The 20,618-nt window shown below is 34.1% G+C and overlaps 1 protein-coding gene across 10 annotated transcripts in view; it reads right to left on the reverse strand.

The window, feature by feature from the left end:
• LOC143240946 (myosin heavy chain, muscle-like) overlaps window positions 1–15,248 on the reverse strand; it is a 49,098-nt gene extending 33,850 nt beyond the window's left edge. For 2 of the 10 annotated variants that reach the window (XM_076484230.1, XM_076484224.1), the window contains exons 1-12: window positions 15,121–15,248; window positions 12,136–12,424; window positions 11,545–11,685; window positions 9,962–10,118; window positions 9,738–9,765; window positions 8,532–8,640; window positions 7,274–7,366; window positions 5,362–5,425; window positions 3,106–3,204; window positions 1,653–1,756; window positions 740–997; window positions 52–201 (exon numbers count right to left, since the gene is read on the reverse strand). In XM_076484230.1, the coding sequence (XP_076340345.1) occupies window positions 52–201; window positions 740–997; window positions 1,653–1,756; window positions 3,106–3,204; window positions 5,362–5,425; window positions 7,274–7,366; window positions 8,532–8,640; window positions 9,738–9,765; window positions 9,962–10,118; window positions 11,545–11,685; window positions 12,136–12,333 (1,401 nt within the window). In that variant the 5' untranslated portion in view covers window positions 12,334–12,424; window positions 15,121–15,248. Of the gene's footprint in view, window positions 1–51; window positions 202–739; window positions 998–1,652; window positions 1,757–3,105; window positions 3,205–5,361; window positions 5,426–7,273; window positions 7,367–8,531; window positions 8,641–9,737; window positions 9,766–9,961; window positions 10,119–11,544; window positions 11,686–12,135; window positions 12,425–14,496; window positions 15,009–15,032 lie in introns of those variants that run through there. The other 8 variants (XM_076484232.1, XM_076484226.1, XM_076484225.1 and 5 more) reach the window with 7 other exon arrangements.
• Between the last annotated feature and the right edge of the window lie 5,370 nt (window positions 15,249–20,618).

The raw sequence follows: 20,618 nt of genomic DNA on the forward strand, positions 1-20,618 counted from the left end.
AGTGATCGTCGATTTGAGAAACACTTAAAAAAGGTATTTCTCACGGCTTACGTCAAAGATTTCGAATCCGGCGATATCCAGTACACCAATAAAATGCTGTCTTTTCTGCTTGGTGTCAAGGGTTTCGTTAACTTTCTTCACAAGCCATTTAAACAACCTGTCAAACATTGCCTTGGCCATAGCACCGATGGAGTAGATACACTAGAAAACAGATGAAAGCACACTAGCTATACAGATTATAGTGAACTCAGTATAATAAAACGAAGTGTAACGTTAAAAACAAACACTAACAACGTCAACCGGGAGCTTATCGACAGTTTTTTTAAGCCTTACAACATTATAGTTGTTTTGATTTTGCTACTATTCTTACACTAGGACACAACTTACATATCAAATAATGTGTTTCAAGAACGTGCATAAGGAAAAAACAGCAACTCAAAACGGCTGCAACGCACTGATTCTGGAAATTCGCAACACTATATGTCTTGTCTTTTCGGCCGTAATCCCAACAGTAGCCACGTTCGATTAGATCGAAAAATTTGGTTTATATATTTACTGTCGTTGCTATGAAAGCAACACGGTTTTAAGAATGATTTTTCTCAATAATATGTACTGGAATCAGGTATATATAATATTGTTATATATAATCAACGCGAACAGTGAGTGCATCGCTACCAGAATCGTCTCATCATGGACGAGTTTCGTTTTGTTTCTAAATTAGAGATCGCGCTGGTCTCACCTGATCTTTATTTCTTCCCTGAGTAACCAACTCTGCGCCGACCTTGATCTTAGGCTTCAAAAAGTTCTTGTAGAGGTCAGCAGGGTTCACACCCAGCAGGAACCCCACCCGTTCTCCCTCTGCGGTGCCATCAGCCTCAGCCTGCTCCTCTCGGGGTCTCTGTTTGAACTTCATCTCACCCAAGTGCATAACAGCACCGACAATCTTGTAGATGTTATCTTTCTCAGTTTCATTGAATCCCAGGACATCGAAAGCATGCTAATATTATTAAAAACGTCACTATTCTCATCTGGATCATCCAATATTTAAACTTTTAATTAATTAAAAACAGTCTACGTATTATATAAATTAGCTCCTAACTTTAAATAACAATAATGCAACTTCTGCTCTACAATTAAGTCTGTTTTTGAATAACCTGTATAATACTGTTATAATTTTATCTTTTTTTAATTAATTTAATCTGTTTGTTTTATCTGTGTTTTAATTCCTCGTTACAAAATATCAGAGTTTTAGAAATTTCTTCTCATGGTAAATTTGTTCAGAATGTTAGATCCACAGTACATCAAAACAACTAATTGCAATAGACGCAATTAATCGTGTACACACCCAACACAATACGTATACATGTAATACATTTATTGGTTTTGTTTTCGCAATAATGAGAAAGTATTGAAACATGTTCACTTTCAGAAATGTGCAAGATTACACTTATTACATAACTTTTTTCTCCGAGTATTTATAAAATTGCTTTTATGTGAAACTTAAAATTTATTGTAAGAAATATATCATTGTGAGGAGTGAATTTTTTTCGAAAACAAGGTTAAATATTTAAAACAAACAAGCGATTCTGGTTGTTTAAAAAACAAAATCGCCATCTAGCGTCACGACAGAGATATTTATTTAAAATACTTACGTCAGTCAGTCTTATCTCTTCTCCATCGTCAACGTTTGGAATATCAGTTTTACCCTGAGATACGAAATGGTATTCGTAAATATCGTCGGAGAGAAGCAGTTTCTCTGTAATTGGATCAAATAGATATTTACGTCATTAGAAACTTGAATGTTACGTCACTTAAGTTTGTGGGTTTGGTAGTACTACGAGAGCATATTTTTAGTTTGCTGTAAAACGTGAAAGAAAAACAACACGCATACACGTTACGGTACTTGAGGTTTTCGGTTACACGTAAGATCCTGGTGGTGGTTATTTAACCGTGTAACATTTTAAATAGGGGTCACGTGATAGGATTTTATGGAAAATTTACCTATTTATATATTCAAAAGAAACCTTCCTTTCTACAATAATACAAAATAAGGCACGCCAGCTTGTTTGTTAGTTTTAGAACAAAGCCTCTTTTGGCTATCTGCTGTTTCCACTGTAATGAATCAAACCCTGAATTTTAACACTTCAAGTCTGCAAAATCACCGCCATCCTACCAAGGAACAATACACGCGAGACTTTCGAAAATTTAAGTTTGTTTTTGAAATTCGAGCAAAGCTACACGAGAGCTATCTGCACTAGTCGTCCCTAATTTATTAATTTAAGGCAGCTATTCGTTACCATCCACCGCCAACTCTTGGGCTACTCTTTTATAATGCAATTGAATTTCACATTATAACGCCCTCACGGCTGTAAGGGCAAGCATATTTGGCGTGACACAGATTCGAACCCGCGACCCTCAGATTACGAGTCGAGTACCTTAACCACCTGGCCATACCGGGGCCTCTTATAATTTGAAAACCTAAGTCTATCCAATGATTTTTCAAAGCAAAAAACTAACGATGAAACTAGTTAACGTGGAAATCGTTTATTAAGCTTAAAACTACACTATGGGCTATTTGTGCTGTGCCCACTGCAGGGTTCGATCCTAAATTCTGGTGGGGTCACAACTTTTCAAGTTTACAGCCAGTCACTGGTGGGGGTGACAAAAATTTAGTCGTTTTTTCTTTTTCCGTCGTGTTTAGTAAATGAAAATTTAGCATTTTCACCTGATGAACCCTGGTATTTGTGAAAGGCCTCGTCAGCACTGGATGTAGCAATGGATGCTTAGAATTCTTAAATATTTTGCCTACTTGGTGTTGTACATAAATAGAACTTACAAATACCTGCTTAAACCAGTTTGAAACTCCGTATTGGAAAATACAACTTGGGTGATAATCTCAAACACTAGTATTTTAAATACGCATTTTCAAGTGACAGCTCTTGTGCCAATAAGAAAATAATTATTGGTTAATTTTACGCAACAAGACTTTAAGTATGGATTTGCGAATTACTTCTTTTCTGGATGATGAAAAAACGAAATTATGTAAGATTAGCGAAACTGTTTTTTGAGCTTTAGTCATAAGAGAAATCTAGAGACTTAACTGACCTCTTGTCCCAGGAATACCCTCGGACATGAGCTGATAGAAGATATGGTAAGATCGCTCAGCGGCTTGTTGGGAGATCACACGAGCTTTCTCAAGTAGATCTGTAGAAAACAAAATATTTTGCGATAACAGCTCGAAAAATGTTGTGACAGTAACTGTCTAACTCTATGGAAGTTCCAGGAAATAAATTCCAGTTTTCTATAACTAAAGTCGAGAAACTAATAGATAAAACAACTCTTACAAAATAAGGGCAAGAGCCGTGGATCATAGTATTGTATAGCTCAGTTGAATTAGAGAAGAGATACAATGTATAGCTCAGTTGAATTAGAGAAGAGATACAATGTATAGCTCAGTTGAATTAGAGAAGAGATACAATGTATAGCTCAGTTGAATTAGAGAAGAGATACAATGTATAGCTCAGTTGAATTAGAGAAGCGTTGATTTTAGTGTTTCCATAACACTTTAACTAGTAATGTTATCTTGTGTTTCCATAACACTTTGGATCTGTTATGACAAAATTAAATTCACATTAAACTATATGAATATAACAGTACTGTGTGTTGTGTGTCCATGTAACTACTTATTTATATAAATATAACAGTACTGTCTGTTGTGTGTTGATGTAACTACTTATCTATATGAATATAACAGTACTGTGTGTTGTGTATCCATGTAACTACTTATCTATATAAATATAACAGTACTGTCTGTTGTGTGTTGATGTAACTACTTATCTATATAAATATAACAGTACTGTGTGTTGTGTATCCATGTAACTACTTATCTATTTCAATATAACAGTACTGTGTGTTGATGTAACTACTTATCTATATAAATATAACAGTACTGTGTGTTGTGTGTTGATGTAACTACTTATCTATATAAATATAACAGTACTGTCTGTTGTGTGTTGATGTAACTACTTATCTATATAAATATAACAGTACTGTCTCTTGTATGTTCATGTAACTACTTCGTAATGTGTAGATGGATCTTCACCAAAGTTGGCACGGTGGTTCGTTTGGTCAATGTAGGTATACAGAAATTTTCAGTTTTGAGGTTTTTGGTTTTCACTTTTTTTTTTTTTTTTATCACTAGTATGTCCCCTGTTGAAGGATCTTCGGCCAATTTGAGACGAAAGTTTGTTCGGTCCTTACAGAGGTACCTGCAAATTAGTGATTTTACATTTTGTGTTTCGCGGTTTTGTTGTTTTTTGGTTTTTTTACAATTACATATAACGGATGCAACGTTTCATGTGCTAATTTAACACTTTCATTAACCATAAATTTATATAACTTCCGTCCAGTGGGCGCGTACTCCAGCAAGTTTACACATATATTATATAAAACTATGATTACGGATCAGTCAAAGCAGTAGTCCGAACATTATGACTAGCATATACTCATTACAAGTTACGATATCATAAACTAATATTTCTTTCGTGGAATCTGTGATATAATAAATTAATTATTTCTGTTTTAAATTACCTTTTCTTTAAAACTGTATCTAATTCGTTTGGTAAGAAACTTATTCATCACGACTGTGATACTATACGAAACAGAGGGCACATCCAAAACTTGTCAGAATTTCGTATAAAGCGCAGTATGAGTTAGCTATGCTACCCGTCCCTATATCTCAACTTTTAGACTAGGGGAGAAAGCAGTTGGTCAACAACATCCAGCACTAACTCTTCTCTAACGGAATTGTGGGATTTGACCGTCACTATTATAGTGCAAACATGGTAATAAAATACGAACGCATTTTTTTTTGAGTGACTGGTAACGAACGTGAATCTCGAGTTGTCAGTTTGAACATAACCACTGCGCCACCACTGGCTCGTGTTCGTGGGCACGTGTGTTACTGTTAGCAAACAAAACATATCCAACGTAACCGATCTGCACTTACGAAAACGTCGTTACGAATGAAAAATGAAACAAGTTATGATGACTTCTTACTACCTTGGTTGTTTGTTTTAAAATAATGTTAGTTGATGTGTCTTTATTTATACATCAAAATAACCACTAATGTAAATACCAATATCAAAACTTATACATTTCAATGTTAAATAACACACACACAGAAACGAAAATCTTTCGAAAAAGTGAGCCTTTCTTCTTAAGGGGCAAACAGTGTGGTCCAATTGGGTTACAAGGTTTCGTATATTTGTATTAAACTGATCTATTGAACCTACGTATTTTCCTGGCATCACTGATACACACATTCATATAAAGTAGGTTTTATGTCATAAAAATACTCACATGTTTCAATATCTGCTCCGGCCAACTTGCCCATGCCCCCAAAATGGATTCTGATGAATTTACCCTAAACAATCAAAGAATGATTTATATTTCTACAGATCCAAGTGTGTGTGTTAATAAATCAGACTATTCATGAATGTAAATAAATTGTCTTAATATTTCAACACCGACACAATACAATTTGAAAAATTACACAAGTTATTCTACGACTGTATTTTTACCATCAATCACATTTAGAAAAATAGAAATATCAAAAATTAAAGTATGTGCTAAATAAGCGAAGTTTTGGCCACTAAAGATAAACCAGGTTAAGGCGAAAAAAACAAACACCACGGATTCTTGACTCTTCCGAAACTTATTTCTAGCCCAGTCCTGAAAACTGATTAGTTTCTGGTTGAATAATCAGTGCCTACTTTATATTTAATTACATTTAACATGGTTGGAGTTTACAGAGATAAGACAAACTTCTAAAACGAACAATGTAACGTTTTAAAGTAAGTACCACTTATATAGGGTTACCAACTTATAACTGTGGAAATTCTATGAAATAATGGGTTTTCCATAATTCAACTACGCAGATTTTGAAAATATTTTTTTCTATCACGTAAGGATTTTTTTTAACAATTCGGGAAGGAAAAAAATGTTTACTTAGATCAAATTATTATTATGTTTACCATAGCAAACCTTTTTTATTATTATTGTGTTTCTCATGGGTTTTAGAACGTTCGATAAAACTCTCACGTCGCAATTGATCTAGAGAAATCTATAGCTAGTGGTTGTCAACATTTTAAGCATAACAAAATGTGATCCGATTTCAGTGACAATCATTCACTTATGTAAAAGCACATGTGATGTTTTGTGAAAAATCTGTGCATGATGGAAAACATTTGATATCATTTCCGATTTCAGTGTAGAACATGCAAAAATTTCAAGACAATAAAACCATCGCAGGCATGTGTAATTAATCCTATAGTTGAATTAAGACTAAATGCACGCACGCACCCTTACATCACTAGTGAGTGGTCTATAAAATGTTTGTTTGTTTGTTTTTTGGAATTTCGCACAAAGCTACTCGAGGGCTATCTGTGCTAGCCGTCCCTAATTTAGCAGTGTAAGACCAGAGGGAAGGCAGCTAGTCATCACCACCCACCGCCAACTCTTGGGCTACTCTTTTACCAACGAATAGTGGGATTAACCGTCACATTATAACGCCCCCACGGCTGGGAGGGCGAGCATGTTTGGCGCGACGCGGGCACGAACCCGCGACCCTCGGATTACGAGTCGCATGCCTTACGCGCTAGGCCATGCAGGGCCTCTATAAAATGTTGTTACCTTTAAATATAGGAAAATAATGAAACAGTAAAACAGCAAACATGCTTTTTTATTATAACAAACATACTGCTGTCGGAACAACTTTCTATCGCGTTCCGAATAAGCACAGTAAACTTCGTATAGTCCATAGAAAATCCGGAAAAATTTGTGACCATAGTTTTGGAAACATTTTAATGCGTCTGAAACTAAAGACAATACCAAACTTGAACATAATACAAACTTTGAAGTTTTAATCTTATGAACCTTGGCTGAAATCCTAAGTTTTGTATAAAATGATAGTTACTGAAGAAAAAATGTTGCTTCTGACTTCTTTAATGACTTTCAATGAGCAAATAATTCCTCTGAAGAATGAACCATTTTATTCTATTCTTTTAATATAGACATTCATACAGCATTCAACAGTAAATTCCAAATAATGTTATTCTAATTTCATAGCCTTCATATTTTACCCACAGTGATTTTTTTTTAAATTTATTGCCACCAAAGGCAAAACGTTGGGATTACGACATAGTATTCTTGTCTCCAGAAACCTACAAATGGTGTGGTTGAAGATTAAAATAACATGATAACAAGAACTTACGAATCGAGATGAGTTGTCGTTACGCACGGTTTTGGCGTTACCAAAGGCCTCCAGAACAGGATTGGTTTGGACGACTTGGTCTTCTAAGTTACCCTACAAACAGAGAAAAGGCGAGAAAAAAAAATCTGGTGAAATACTTGTCTGACATTCTTGTGGGGTAAAAGGTTACTTTAGCTGAGTTGTTAAATGGATGAAGCGTAATGACACTACTCTACAACTACTTATGTGTTGTCCAGACAACTATCAACGTACGAACTAGTCCTATGATAAATGCAGTTCTAACTGTACACAGGTTTGACTCTTAGCTAAAAGACATTATTCGTTTCATTATTTGCACTTAAATCATGCCGTAGCGTTTTAAGAGACAGCTGCTCAGATACATGCCCTTACAATTTAGAGCGTTAGATTAACATATAAATAATAAGTAAGTTATGAACCGTTTGAAATTATCAAACCACGAGAAGCTCGGTTAATTAAAACCCAATGTTAAGCTTACTTAGAATCAACGTATATGTACTGTGCTTACTCGTATTAAGAATAAAGCTTTGTTTAAATGGCTTGTAAGAGCGCCTTTTTATTTCACATTGTTATAAATACAATTACCTAATTTACAGTTTCAATTCGCCATTATTTAACACAATAAACTTCTAATTTTTTTCATCATCAAATTCACATGTTTTAAAAAACAAGCATGCATTTTGACCACAACGTTCAACGTTAATGGTTACTGAAAGTTCTTTGGATTGAGGACCTTTCAAATTTATTCGATAAATATTGTAAAAAGACTGATTTAGTGAACAATACTGGTTATCGTGCAAATACCAACTTTTTTATTAAATATTTCATTTATTGACTTAATACCCGGTGAAAGGTAAGCATATCAGTAATAATTCGTTAGAGATGTTTAAAAATATTTAAGAACATGCAACAAAAGAAAGGGTAAAATAGGACATTCCATAATAAAGTAGTTTAAATGACAAAATGCCCATAACGGAAAGGTAATAATACAAAATAAACCGAAATAAAGAGGTTCTTTCTGAAGATTGAAATTGTTACATGTTACTTGGAAAATGAGAGACGCCACCTTGTGGATGTTTAATGATTTATGGGATTTCGTTTTCACGAAAAGGTTATGAAGGCATGGGGGATACTCCAAGCTGGATATGAAATACGAGCCGGACGTGAGCCTAACGACTGTATGGCTCGGGGGGTTTCATGTTGTTACCGTCTTAGACAGGGGGGGATATCAAGTTGTTACCTTCTTAGATATTTTCTCCTTATCTTCCTTTTTGGTGCTGGCGCCGACGTTTGCAAAATAAGCAATTACTTTCTTCGTATTTTCCGTCTTTCCGGCACCGGATTCTCCACTGTTTTTGAAAGTCAAATATTGACGTTAAGATAGAAGTATTCATGGGGTGGGGAAGTAAGAACATATGGGCTTGTGGAAGGTTTGAAGGAAGGTGGAACCAGAACTTCCAGATGTAATAATAAGCTATCTACGCTGAGAAGCAAAAATGTCAATGTAAGACTCAAAGGATTTGGGGGGGGGGCTGTGGTGATTAATTTCATTACAAAAATAGCTCAAAATTTGGGATGAGACAGTTGGATATATTTCAATTGATACAAAACGGTTGAATCGACAAACTAAAAAAAAATCAGAACTTTCAGATATAAGTTTTTTTTTTACTTTGTAGCTAGACTTTATATGTATATATTTGTAAACTAGTAAAAATTTAAATTTGTTTTAGACAAAATACATAATTACGACGTGATAACAATTTGTGTGTGTGTGTGGGGGGGTAATCTCGTTGAACATACAGAATAATTACTTTTGTACAGGTTATAAGTACGTTTGGAGAACTAAATATTACAAGTAGATAACACGTATATGCACTGGAGTTTACTGAGAAGCGAAAACTTGAATATCGAAACACAAGATTCAGAGGAGTAGGAAGAGCTGGGGTAAATATTTTTTAAACTAAAATAGCACAAGATTTAGGATGGAATAAATAACCACGCAAGTAGAAAATCTCACAATTAAATAATTTCAAATACAGTTTTTATGAGTTTAAAATGCACATATAATATGATATAGTGGCGACAGAACGTTTCAAACACGTATAGTTTACACATGTTTATTGTTATTATTATTATTAACATGTCTCTTACGATGATAAAACTATAGAGTCAAACGATTTTATAAAGATAGTTGTAAAAAGAAATATATAAAGACACCTGCATGTTAAAATATTTGCATTTCTGTAACATGGATTTCTAATTTTTTTAAGTCCTAAGATAAATCTAGTCTCTATTCATTTGTGTTCTTAGTTAAATGTCTAAAAAGCCAAAATAAAATCCTGCTTAATTTTTCGTACTATCAAATAACAGACTAGAACAAATTTTATGACACTGACTATTAATTTTTAATAATTAATGACAGTTAATGGCAAAACAAAATACTTACGTAATCAACATGGACTGGTCTTCCCGATCTGAAAAGAAAGACGTAAAACATTTTAAACAACTTTATATATTCATAATATGACAAACGTTTTTTATTTTGTTTTTAGACTTGCACCTTTATCGTCCACTGAGTGTAAAATATAATTTAAAAAATAAAAGGGCTTAATTTACTAATCAACAAATGTGCTGAAATGTAACAAATAACCATTTGACTTTCAAACTTACTTTGCAACATGGCGTTATAAGCACCGTCAGAGACAGCAAACAGGTGAGGGGGCACCTCTGTCTTCCTCCTGCCTTTGTAAATCTGAACAACGCGATTGGTGTAGATGGGGAATCGCTTGTAAGGGTTGATAACCACGCAGAACAAGCCAGAGTACGTCTGGGGACAACAAATAGTCCCATTTGATATGATACAAAATCTTACAGTTCAATAATTTAATCATCAAATATATGTTTTCAAAACTTAAAAGTTCCTATTATACATATGATATGATACTAGGGGCATTAAGATGTTTTAGGCATAGCTTACTCTTTTGTTTTTTCCTTAAAATATTTATTTCTCACAATACCAAACTTACAGATTTAAACGAAATTCATAAAGACAATATGTCATTAAAATTACAAAGTTATAAATTACAACGTGCCAGTAACTATACATTAAAAACTTTTTTCTTAATTATTTTTCGTTTGGTAAGACTTTAGTGACACCTTTGTAACTTACAACAGCACATAGTTTGGAAGCTACTGCCTTATAAGTTATATAATAAACTAAATGAAACCTCCATGAACAAAAGCGCTCGAGTCACCATTACTGATATTTTCAGTCTTAAATCCAAACAATATGCTAACAATTTAAAATAATCTTCACGAATGTAAAATTTTAAAATATCCAATATTATCAGAAGCATTAAAAGCAATAATATTAATATACTTGAGCGCAAACCAAGTAATAAAATAATAACTTTACTGGGTTTTATGGTTATAATTAATTGTGGACATTTATGACCATTATATTGCTAGCACGCTGATTGGATTTGAGACTTAAATTTCCGAGCCCTGTTTTGACTGAAAATATCGTAAATGATGACGAAAGCATTTTAGTTCATATAGGTTTCAGATTTCTTGTACGTTGTTTTGTGGTATTAAATGTTTTTTTCAAACGTTATTATTAGGTTGAGGAATAATTCGTGAGCGTTTTTAAATAATTTCATTCAAGCATTACATACAAGACTATACAATACTTCAATGCATGAACACATTACACCCAAAATATTTATTATGATACTTTATTTCATGTGATACCTTGGTATATAGTATGCATTGTTTTAAACGAAATTGCAAGAAATTAAATGCGAAAAGCAGATAGTGTCGAAAATGCTCGATTTTGTCCACTTGACATTCCATTTAATGAGCTGAAAATGAAAGCAAAAATTAAAGACATATGAAAATCAAACACACCGTCTATTAGAGCAAAAAATTATCTACCAAATGACATGAACTATTTTGCGAAAGAGTTTCATTTATGAATATATTTTTTAACTTGAAAAAACGCTCACGAATTATTCCTCAACCCAATATATAACATAATGCACTGAGATGAAGCCCTATCTGTATTTTGACTGTATGAACATTCTTATATGTATTGATTACGATCTTGCAAAAAAAAAAAAAAAGTTGACATTTCTTCTGTGACGTTGTTTAAAGTAGATATAATAATAAATGTGTGAGAAAATATGGGCTATCTTACTAGTTAACAAATTCTAGTACAACAGTCACAGTTATGAGGAGAAATATATAGCACTTACGTAAATTAGTTTAGCATAATAACGCTGTTTCAAGTTATGCAAAACACTAGCGTCGTTTAGGTAGGTCAAGTTGGACATGTCTTCCGCTTTCTCGAATTTTGGAGGATTGACTTGTTGAAGTTGATCTTTCTTCAACACACGCTGTAGAGAGATACAAAATGCATGCATAAGATAAATGAATAATCTTTACGCAAAATATGTAAGTATATACGCCAGTAATTTAAGTATTTCCTTACGAACTGCGCTAAAAATAACATTTAAAGTCGTTATAACAGTTTACCTTAACCAAACTTGGTCTTGATCGACAAGGAACTAACGTTATTTCAGTACGTCGGTATTTAATTAAATGTAGAATCATTTGTCTAAGTATGAGAGTAGAGTCAGTAGTGAGATACATGACAACATCAAACAGTAGTTCTGAATATATATATATTATATAAAATCCATATATTTTTTATAGTATGTAATAATTCTAAAAACATTTATGTAAAAGTCACTTAGCTAAATAATTACAAAATATTATAATTTTTAATTGTGAGTTCGAAATATCGTTTATAAACAAAGCGACATAATCACGCAGTTCAGGCTTACCTCACCACCAGGACAGTCGATCGTGACGGTATCCCCTTTCGTGCTCACAATATTACCGATGATAAAGCCATCTTTCTCATCAGGAACCCAAACCATCTTCTTGCCATCGTATGGCTTAGTCTGATCTTTGCGTTTCTGCTCAAGAGAAATGAACAAATATTCGGATGGATCTGGATCTTCTGCTGCTGGATTCGTCATTATTGAAGTTAAGGAAACGCTGAGAAGTAGGCCTAGCTAAGTATAAAGACCTTGAGTGGACGTGTAAGTACAGAACAGCCCTGGAGCTCTTCTAAAATAAGAAAAAAACAATATTGTGCACTGCAATCTTTAATAACTATGTATTTATCTATCTATTTATTTATCTATTTATTTATCTATTTACATATATAGAGAGAGAAAGAGTGAGGAACCAAATTTTGAATCAGTGACTTTTTACTGTTGTTTTAATTGCATATATTACTATGCAGTTTTAATACTGTAGATAAATCAGTTTAAAACAATCGTATACCATTATTAAAAGATTGTATTGACTAAAGTTTAGTGAAAGATTACGTCATGGAATGCCACTCATTTCTCTTCCTTTATTAGTCAACAAGAGCTACGTGGGGGTTTTTCTACCGCCCTCCCATGGCACAGCGGCATGTCTGCGGACATACAATGTAAAAAAGCGGTTTTCGATAATCATGGTAGGCAGAGCACAGATAACCCATTCTGTAGGTTTGTGCTTAACTATAAACAAACGTTTTCTTCCAGCTCATTAGAATTGTTTGTTGGTTTTATTTATATGTTAAATTAATTTAGTATCTGTATTGTGAAGTAAAAATACCTCAAAATCCCATAGACATGTTTTTTGTATTTTCATCAATACTATTCAAAGGCTATCTGCGCTAGCCGTCCCTAATTTTGAAGTGATAAATTAGAAGGAGAATGCTTTCAGTCAACACCACTTGGACTACTCTTTACCAATGAATTGACCTTCACTTTATAACTGAAATGACGAGCAAATTTTGTGAAGGAGTTCGAACTCGCGACCCTCAGATTCTTAGCGGAGTGTCTCTATTCATCATACCTTGCCAGACGAGCTCATTAGAACATATTAAATTTCGGAATATTTCAGATAAAAACAGTGGTCTAAATAAATTCAAGCTATAGACGTATTCTCTATTTCAGCGGCTCTCAAAGGTGATTCCCCCGCTGGGACAGCGGTAAGTTTACGAACCAACAATTCTAAAATCAGGGGCTCGATTCCCCTCAGGGGACACAGCAGATAGTCTAATATGGCTTTGTTATAAGGAAAAACACATACACATCCAAAGGCGCTATCAATTAGGCGTAATTTTGTATGTCTGAAAATGTGGTCACATAGTTAAAATATTTTATATTTACCATAGCAACCAGTTTCTATTGTAACAGCTCGTGTTTACACTTCACTCAAATATTGTACTTTTACAGTTGTTTCTATCCATTATTTCCGATTCTGTTGTCTTTTATCCTGCAAGTTGCATGTTCCTATTTTATAATTAAAATTTAAAAAATCCTAAAACTGAATCACGTGACTTCGTTGTTTCCGGTTGGTGGCGCTATAGAATTTTTGTTCCTCTTAGTTTATTTATAATATTGTACACCTTATTCATTAAATCTGATATTTCTGTTTCTTGTTGTTAATCTTCAAGCATCGAATAACATTTATAAGTTAGTTAGCTGAAACTTAATTTTTCGGCTTTGATAGAATCTAAGATTCTTTGTTAGAGTCACGAGTGAAACAAATACGTCGTTGAAAAAAGTGTTATCTACCTAGAATGTGGATCTTTTTCAGATATTTCTCATTTATCCCATAACATGAGCATTAAATTACCCGGACTTCGTGATAAAACGAATGGAATGCTATATAGCATTCTAAGTAATTCTGTTCAAGTAAGACATGTTAAGAGTTGATACATAAGCTCTATGGAACAAAAACACAAAGTGTAACACATTTAGAAATTACATAACGTCTCTTACTAATCACTTAGGAACTCTTGTTCATCCGGCATACCAAGTAAAGTTGACAAGAAAAGTGAAAAAATATATAAGATAATATTTTTGATCCAAACAACATTACGATTAATTAGCAGTTTTATGGCCATGATTCTGAATAATAATAAATAATCCTGAAAAACAAAAGTACTAAATGAAACGTAATAACATTACTTTTGATTAACTTTTTAAAAACTGTCTTATTTAAAACCGTACAGAACGACATAAAAGTAATAAAAATACATTACTATGTACATTTTAAACTAATAACAGTACATTATTCTGACATACAAAGCACATTTTCGATTATAGGGTGTCAATGGAAGGATTTGGTTGTTAGAATACCTAATGTTTTAAACTGGTTTCATCCAGCTGTATGGGTAGTGGATATTTAGTGGCTTAACTAAAAGTTGTGTTAAAGACAACGTTTGTAGGTAGAGCAATTCTTCAAATTGTATTTGGTGTGGCAGAGGGGATTATTTAGGTGTAACAGAAGAGAAAGAATGGATAAAATCATGAAAGGTATTTAATAAAAAAACAAATTATACGTAAAGGTTTCATTGGTGTCAAAAGGGTAGATTGAATCGGGTGATTCGCTGTATGTTTTGTTTGTTGGGTAACACTACTAAGGCCATTTCATCAAACAGTGCGGAAGGTAACACTACTAAGGTCATTTCATCAAACAGTGCGGAAGGCAACACAGTGACTGATTTGGAAAGGATTCTTGCTGGGCTTTTGAGGAAGGGTTGATAAGTAAAACAATCATTTTAGTAAATCCAGAGAAGTGAGCAAAGGAGGCCAAAATCCAGCAGTCGGTGCTAAACACAATCAGGCAAAGATAAGCTCTCTAAGTAAATGACAAGGCCTAGCTTATAGCCTACTAGTTCTCTCACCAGTCTGGAGTTACACACCATCAGTACCGAAAATCATAAAAAAATATTTAAACACAAAGGAAGGCTCACCACTTACGTTCGAAAGCCGTTCTGAAACAGAAGGTCGAGAGTTCGCTCTTTTAAACCTTCGAAAGCTGATACCACAGTTCTGAAAGTGAAATATAACACTACTCCTGATTGGATTATCAGCTTTAGATCAGAAGCGTGGCAAGGCTTTTCCAGCCAACCGTGTTAGTTGTTGAGAATTCTCTCAACGCGGAACACAAAACCTCTGTCAAAGAGGGTGGGGCGCTAAATAAATCTAGACCCATTTTTGGGTCAGAGGTTCAGGCTTTGTTAAAAGATTCTCTTCTCCCACAAGTAATTCCTGGATGAACTCACTCATCCACCAACCCTGCTCGAGAACGGAAATAATCTAAAAATAAATACTTTCATACAACACACAGACTGTTTTCAGACACGCAACGTTTCAGCTGAGCATCGGATTGGAACTTCGTATTTCTCAGGGTAAATTATATCACATGAAGCAGAAACTCTTCTTTGCATATTAAATTATTTCTGTCTGTATTTCATGTATGTAATAATTACCTTTTACTTCTACACGTTTCACAGATGTTTTTATTTTCTTTACCGATTAGTATAATTATCTGAACAGCGACACCACTTGGGGTGGCATATTGGAAAAGGTTCGACATCTAACCTGTAACAGGCACTAATCTTACGTCGAGATTCTGGTTTAAAATCAGTACCTGGTTGGTCTTTGAATCAAAACCTAACAACGTTATCATATTCATTAGCAACAGAGACAAATCGGTTGTTGTTTCGTAATTTACGACACGTTTCTGAGATATTTACATTAATCAAGAACAGTTTCCATTGGAAACTTTCGTGTTACATTATAAAGCACATGTAATATTATAAATTTTAAATATCAGTTGTTCTGAGTCGCTATTTGGTTGTTTTGAATCATAGAATGTTTGTCTGAAAGTTTTCACCCTCAAATAATTAGAGTGTCTCTAATATTACACTAATTCTCATAAGATTCTCAACAAACTTTATTTTTAATTGTTTACTTACTGATAGAACTCTATGTGTAATACTATACCACGATACCTTATTTAAACATCTTTATCTTACGCGAAAATATTTGTAATTTTAATTCTAAGACGATTTATCTTAGAACATGAATACTTTTATGATACAGATCTTCGAGACACACTTGATAAAACTTCCGTTTAAGGATTTTGAGTAAAAAACATAACTTCCTATTATATAGATCTCACTAACAAGAGTATTTCTGATTAGCTGGATTCTAAAATAAGGCCACTTCAGGTTAAGCAAAAAGTTTTGTGACACAGATACGGTTCCTATAAATGATCAGTGGGTATTTCTTATAAATAAGTAACGTAAAAGCATTTAAGTAATTTGGACACGCGCTCGTTTGCATCTGTTCTATGTTGTTGTTTTTTTCGTATAACATTTATAAATTAGATACGAAATTATTATTAATATACAATAACCTACACCACCAATACGTTTATCGTACATCATCCAGCCTGATAAATTCTGGTAATGTACTCAAGGCCTTCTCGGCACCGTATATTATAGGTGTAGTGTAGTTAAAATGTTATTGCATATCCTTTTATGCTTTCGCTCGTATTTATTATTACGAGCGTATTATATATCCACATTTTATCGTAATCTGGATATTGTTTCATTTAAAGTCTATATAAATGCCACATTTTCTGCAGGCCACACCTGTTGATTCTCACAGAATTACCATATTCAGGTCTCGCGTGATAATACAGCCACATTATAGAAAACGAAAACAAAAAAGGCTTAGCAGTACGAGTTGTCCATTCAATGAAGGATACGGACAATGTCTCACACAAATATTTTGTATATAGTCGACATTTTTATTTATTTTTTAGACATTTTGAAAGTTTGTTTGCTCGTAATTTTAGGTTTGTTTCAAAGTGAGAACCTAATTAGGTAGGTAATTTGGTAACTATAGCTTGTACTTTTCAAGATGAGAAATTACAAATTGTTGCAAAAAATTCGACACTGTGACATAAAATCGGCGTCTCATTAGAAAGAAATGGTTCTATTTCGGTTAAAAAGAAATGGTTCTATTTCGGTTAAAAAGAAATGGTTCTATTTCGGTTAAAAAGAAATGGTTCTATTTCGGTTAAAAAGAAATGGTTCTATTTCGGTTAAAAAGAAATGGTTCTATTTCGGTTAAAAAGAAATGGTTCTATTTCGGTTAAAAAGAAATGGTTCTATTTCGGTAAAACAATTGCCAAACACATTTTTCAGTCGAATACAAGAGACTAAAATTTTTCAAAAAATTTGAAAATATAAAAAAATTGTAAAAAAAACAATTTTGTCAGAATATAAAACAAAAAACTATGACGATTCAGTTTTTCACAAAATACACGTCTTATGCTTTATCAAAGTAACGACAAATGTTTGTAACAAAGTACCCAATTTTTGCAGAAATCTGTATGTATTTACCAGTTGGAATGCAACATCAAAAGTTAGTTTGTTTTAAAGCGAGAGTCAGTGTTCATGGAAGTGTTTATTTGTTTGTTTTGAATTTCGCGCAAAGCTACTCGAAGGCTATTTGCGCTAGCTGTCCCCAATTTAGCAGTGTAAGATTAGAGGGAAGGAAGCTAGCCATCACCGCCAATCACCAACTTTTGGGCTACTCTTTTACCAACGAATAGTGGGATTGACCGTAACATTATAACGCCCCCACGACTGAAAGGGCGAGCATGTTTGGTGTGACCGGGATTCGAACCCGCGACCCTCGGATTACGAGTCCAACGCCTTAACACGCTTGGCCATGCCAGGCCTTCATGGAAGTGAGTCTTCGCAGTGGATCCTTGTAACGGATTCAGAGTAGTGATATCATAATAAACCAGTTTATGAAATATATCACATTTCTTAATGTTTATTTAAAACATAAAGCATTGGATACACCTCTCACACGCTAAGTTTCTATACAGCACAGTGGAATAACTGTATTGTCTAAGGTTTTAAGTACAGTAACCGTGATCACGATATTTCAGGATTTACACCACCAAAACATTAATTATATTTCTTATCATAAATTTATTTCAAAACATACATTCATTACCGCTGACCGAGTTGTGCTTGTAACAGCAAATAAAACCCTTGAAAGGAAGTAAGTTCTCAAGTTTTGAGGTTTGGCATGTCACAATTAGACTTCCTGGACTGAGAAATATTGTAAAATAATGGAATATTTTAACAACATCTGAAACCATGTAGAAAGTTTGATAATGAATTGCGAAAACACGTAAACATAAATTATACATAAATGTTTCTTAAGAACTTGGTGACCAGTTTGCCCAAACTGCGAAATGAAAGAGGTCATGTTTCGCGTCCCGTTACAGCAAAAAATAAGATGGGGCAGTAGATGTATTATAAAAATAAAAGTGAAATCCCTCTATTTGATTATAGTAGACAAACTGTTGGCGGTTTGCCTTCTTGATTAGTTACCTTCCTTCTTGTCTATCATTTTAAAACGAGGAACAGAAATGCGTAAATAGCCCTCATATGGTTATTGTTATTTTGAATTAAGCACAAAGCTACACAATAAGCTATCTGTGCTCTGCCCATCACGGGTATCGAAACCCGGTTTTTAGCGTTGTAAGTCCGCAGACATACCGCTGAGCCACTGGGGGAACCCTCATATGGCTTTGTGCTAAAATTCTAAAGCAGTGGTTCCCAACCTTTTTTATGCCCCACACCCCTAAAAAAATTTAATATGTTCTCGCACCCCTCACAGTAATTATTTATTTAAGAATAAAGGTGAAGGTGGCCAAAACAAGTTTTTATAATGTTATCTCGCACCCCCTGGTTGGGAACCACTGTTCTAAAGAAACGAATATTTTTATACTGTAGCTTTTCTTGTCATGAGTTAAGACATTTTAAAACAAAACTAAGATCATTGGTAATGTGTTTTACGTGAGTAAAAGAGGCTTAAGCATAATAAACTAACATAAAATCAGCGAAAAATGACGTTTAATATTTCTTTTTGTGATTACTAAATCCAAAATGAGAATGTTTCAGGGCATTCGTTTTCGTTCAATTAACGCACTTTATTGACACGTGAATTTTCAATCAAAAAGTAACTTAACCTTAAATTTGTTTTGTAGATTTATCTTAAAAAAAACATTTGACTTTTTCACTGGTATGTAATATATAAAAAATCCAGTTTTGGTAACAATGCGTTCCAACAAGGGCTTTATGTTTGGTTGTTTGTTTTTGAATTTCGCACAAAGCTACTCGAGGGCTATCTGTGCTAGCCATCCCTAATTTAGCAGTGTAAGACTAGAGGGAAGGCAGCTAGCTAGTCATCACCACCCACCGCCAACTCTTGGGCTACTCTTTTACCAACGAATAGTGGGATTGACCGTCACTTTATAACGCCCTCACGGTTGAAAGGGCGAGCATGTTTGGCGCGATGGGGATGCGAACCCGCGACCCTCAGATTACGAGTCGCACGCCTTAACACGCTTGGTCATGCCGGGCCTAAGGCTTTATGTCATGCTGCGTACCAACAAACTTTTATGTTAGTTTTGAGTTTCGCGCAAAGCTACACGAGGTGTAACTGTTCTAGCCGTCCCTAATTTTGCAATGTAAGACTAGAGGAAGGCAGCTAGTCACCACCACCAACCGCCAACTGTTGGACTACTCTTTTTACCAACGAATAGTGGGATTGACCGTCATATAATGTCCCCACGGCTGAAAGGGCGAGCATGTTTTCCACGTGGAAAACATTGAAACCGATTTTAAACTTTTTTTATATACCACCAGTCTCACTCATGAGTCCCCAAAAGGGCTTTTTATGGAGAAGTGAAAATTCAAAGGTGCGGGAATATATAAATGTAGACGTTTAACTTAAATAAGGCGTCTCCCACATTAGCCCCATCATGTATTCGAGTCTTTTCCGATTTAATTTTTTTTTAAATAAATGATTACCTGAAATTATGACAGAAAACAACTATGACAAACAAAAACCAACCAAAATAACAATAAATTAAAATGTTTAATTAAGAAATTAAACACATATTACTCTTTTGGCAGGTTTTGTTTTCCAAAGAAGCTCCTTCTTACACTTTTAAAAAATGATTTTTTTTCATTATTTAGACGACATTCGTGATTCATTTGCTTGTTGCTTTACGCAAAAGCTAAACGAAGGTTTTACTTACGGTTTTTAAGTAATAATTTTATGACTTCTAACACGCATCTAAAGACAATGCAGTGGTAACGAAAACATTTCTAAACGATTATAGAGTATAGATAATCTTAATAAAATATCGTATGAACCTTAATTGTCAATTGCTGTTTATCCTCTTGAATACATTACACTTTTCTGTATGTACGAGCCCTAAAACAGAAAAAAACAACATTGATTACAATCAGGCGTAATGGTCAACTGTCTCATTCAGGTCTATGTTTTAGTCTTAAACGTGACCTTTCCAACTATCTTTGTGCCTCATGATGGGCTGAAAACCAGAAAGATAGCTCGACTGCCAAATGCTATGT

This window comes from Tachypleus tridentatus, chromosome 13 (genome assembly GCF_004210375.1).
Source record: "Tachypleus tridentatus isolate NWPU-2018 chromosome 13, ASM421037v1, whole genome shotgun sequence".
Lineage (NCBI taxonomy): Eukaryota > Metazoa > Arthropoda > Merostomata > Xiphosura > Limulidae > Tachypleus > Tachypleus tridentatus.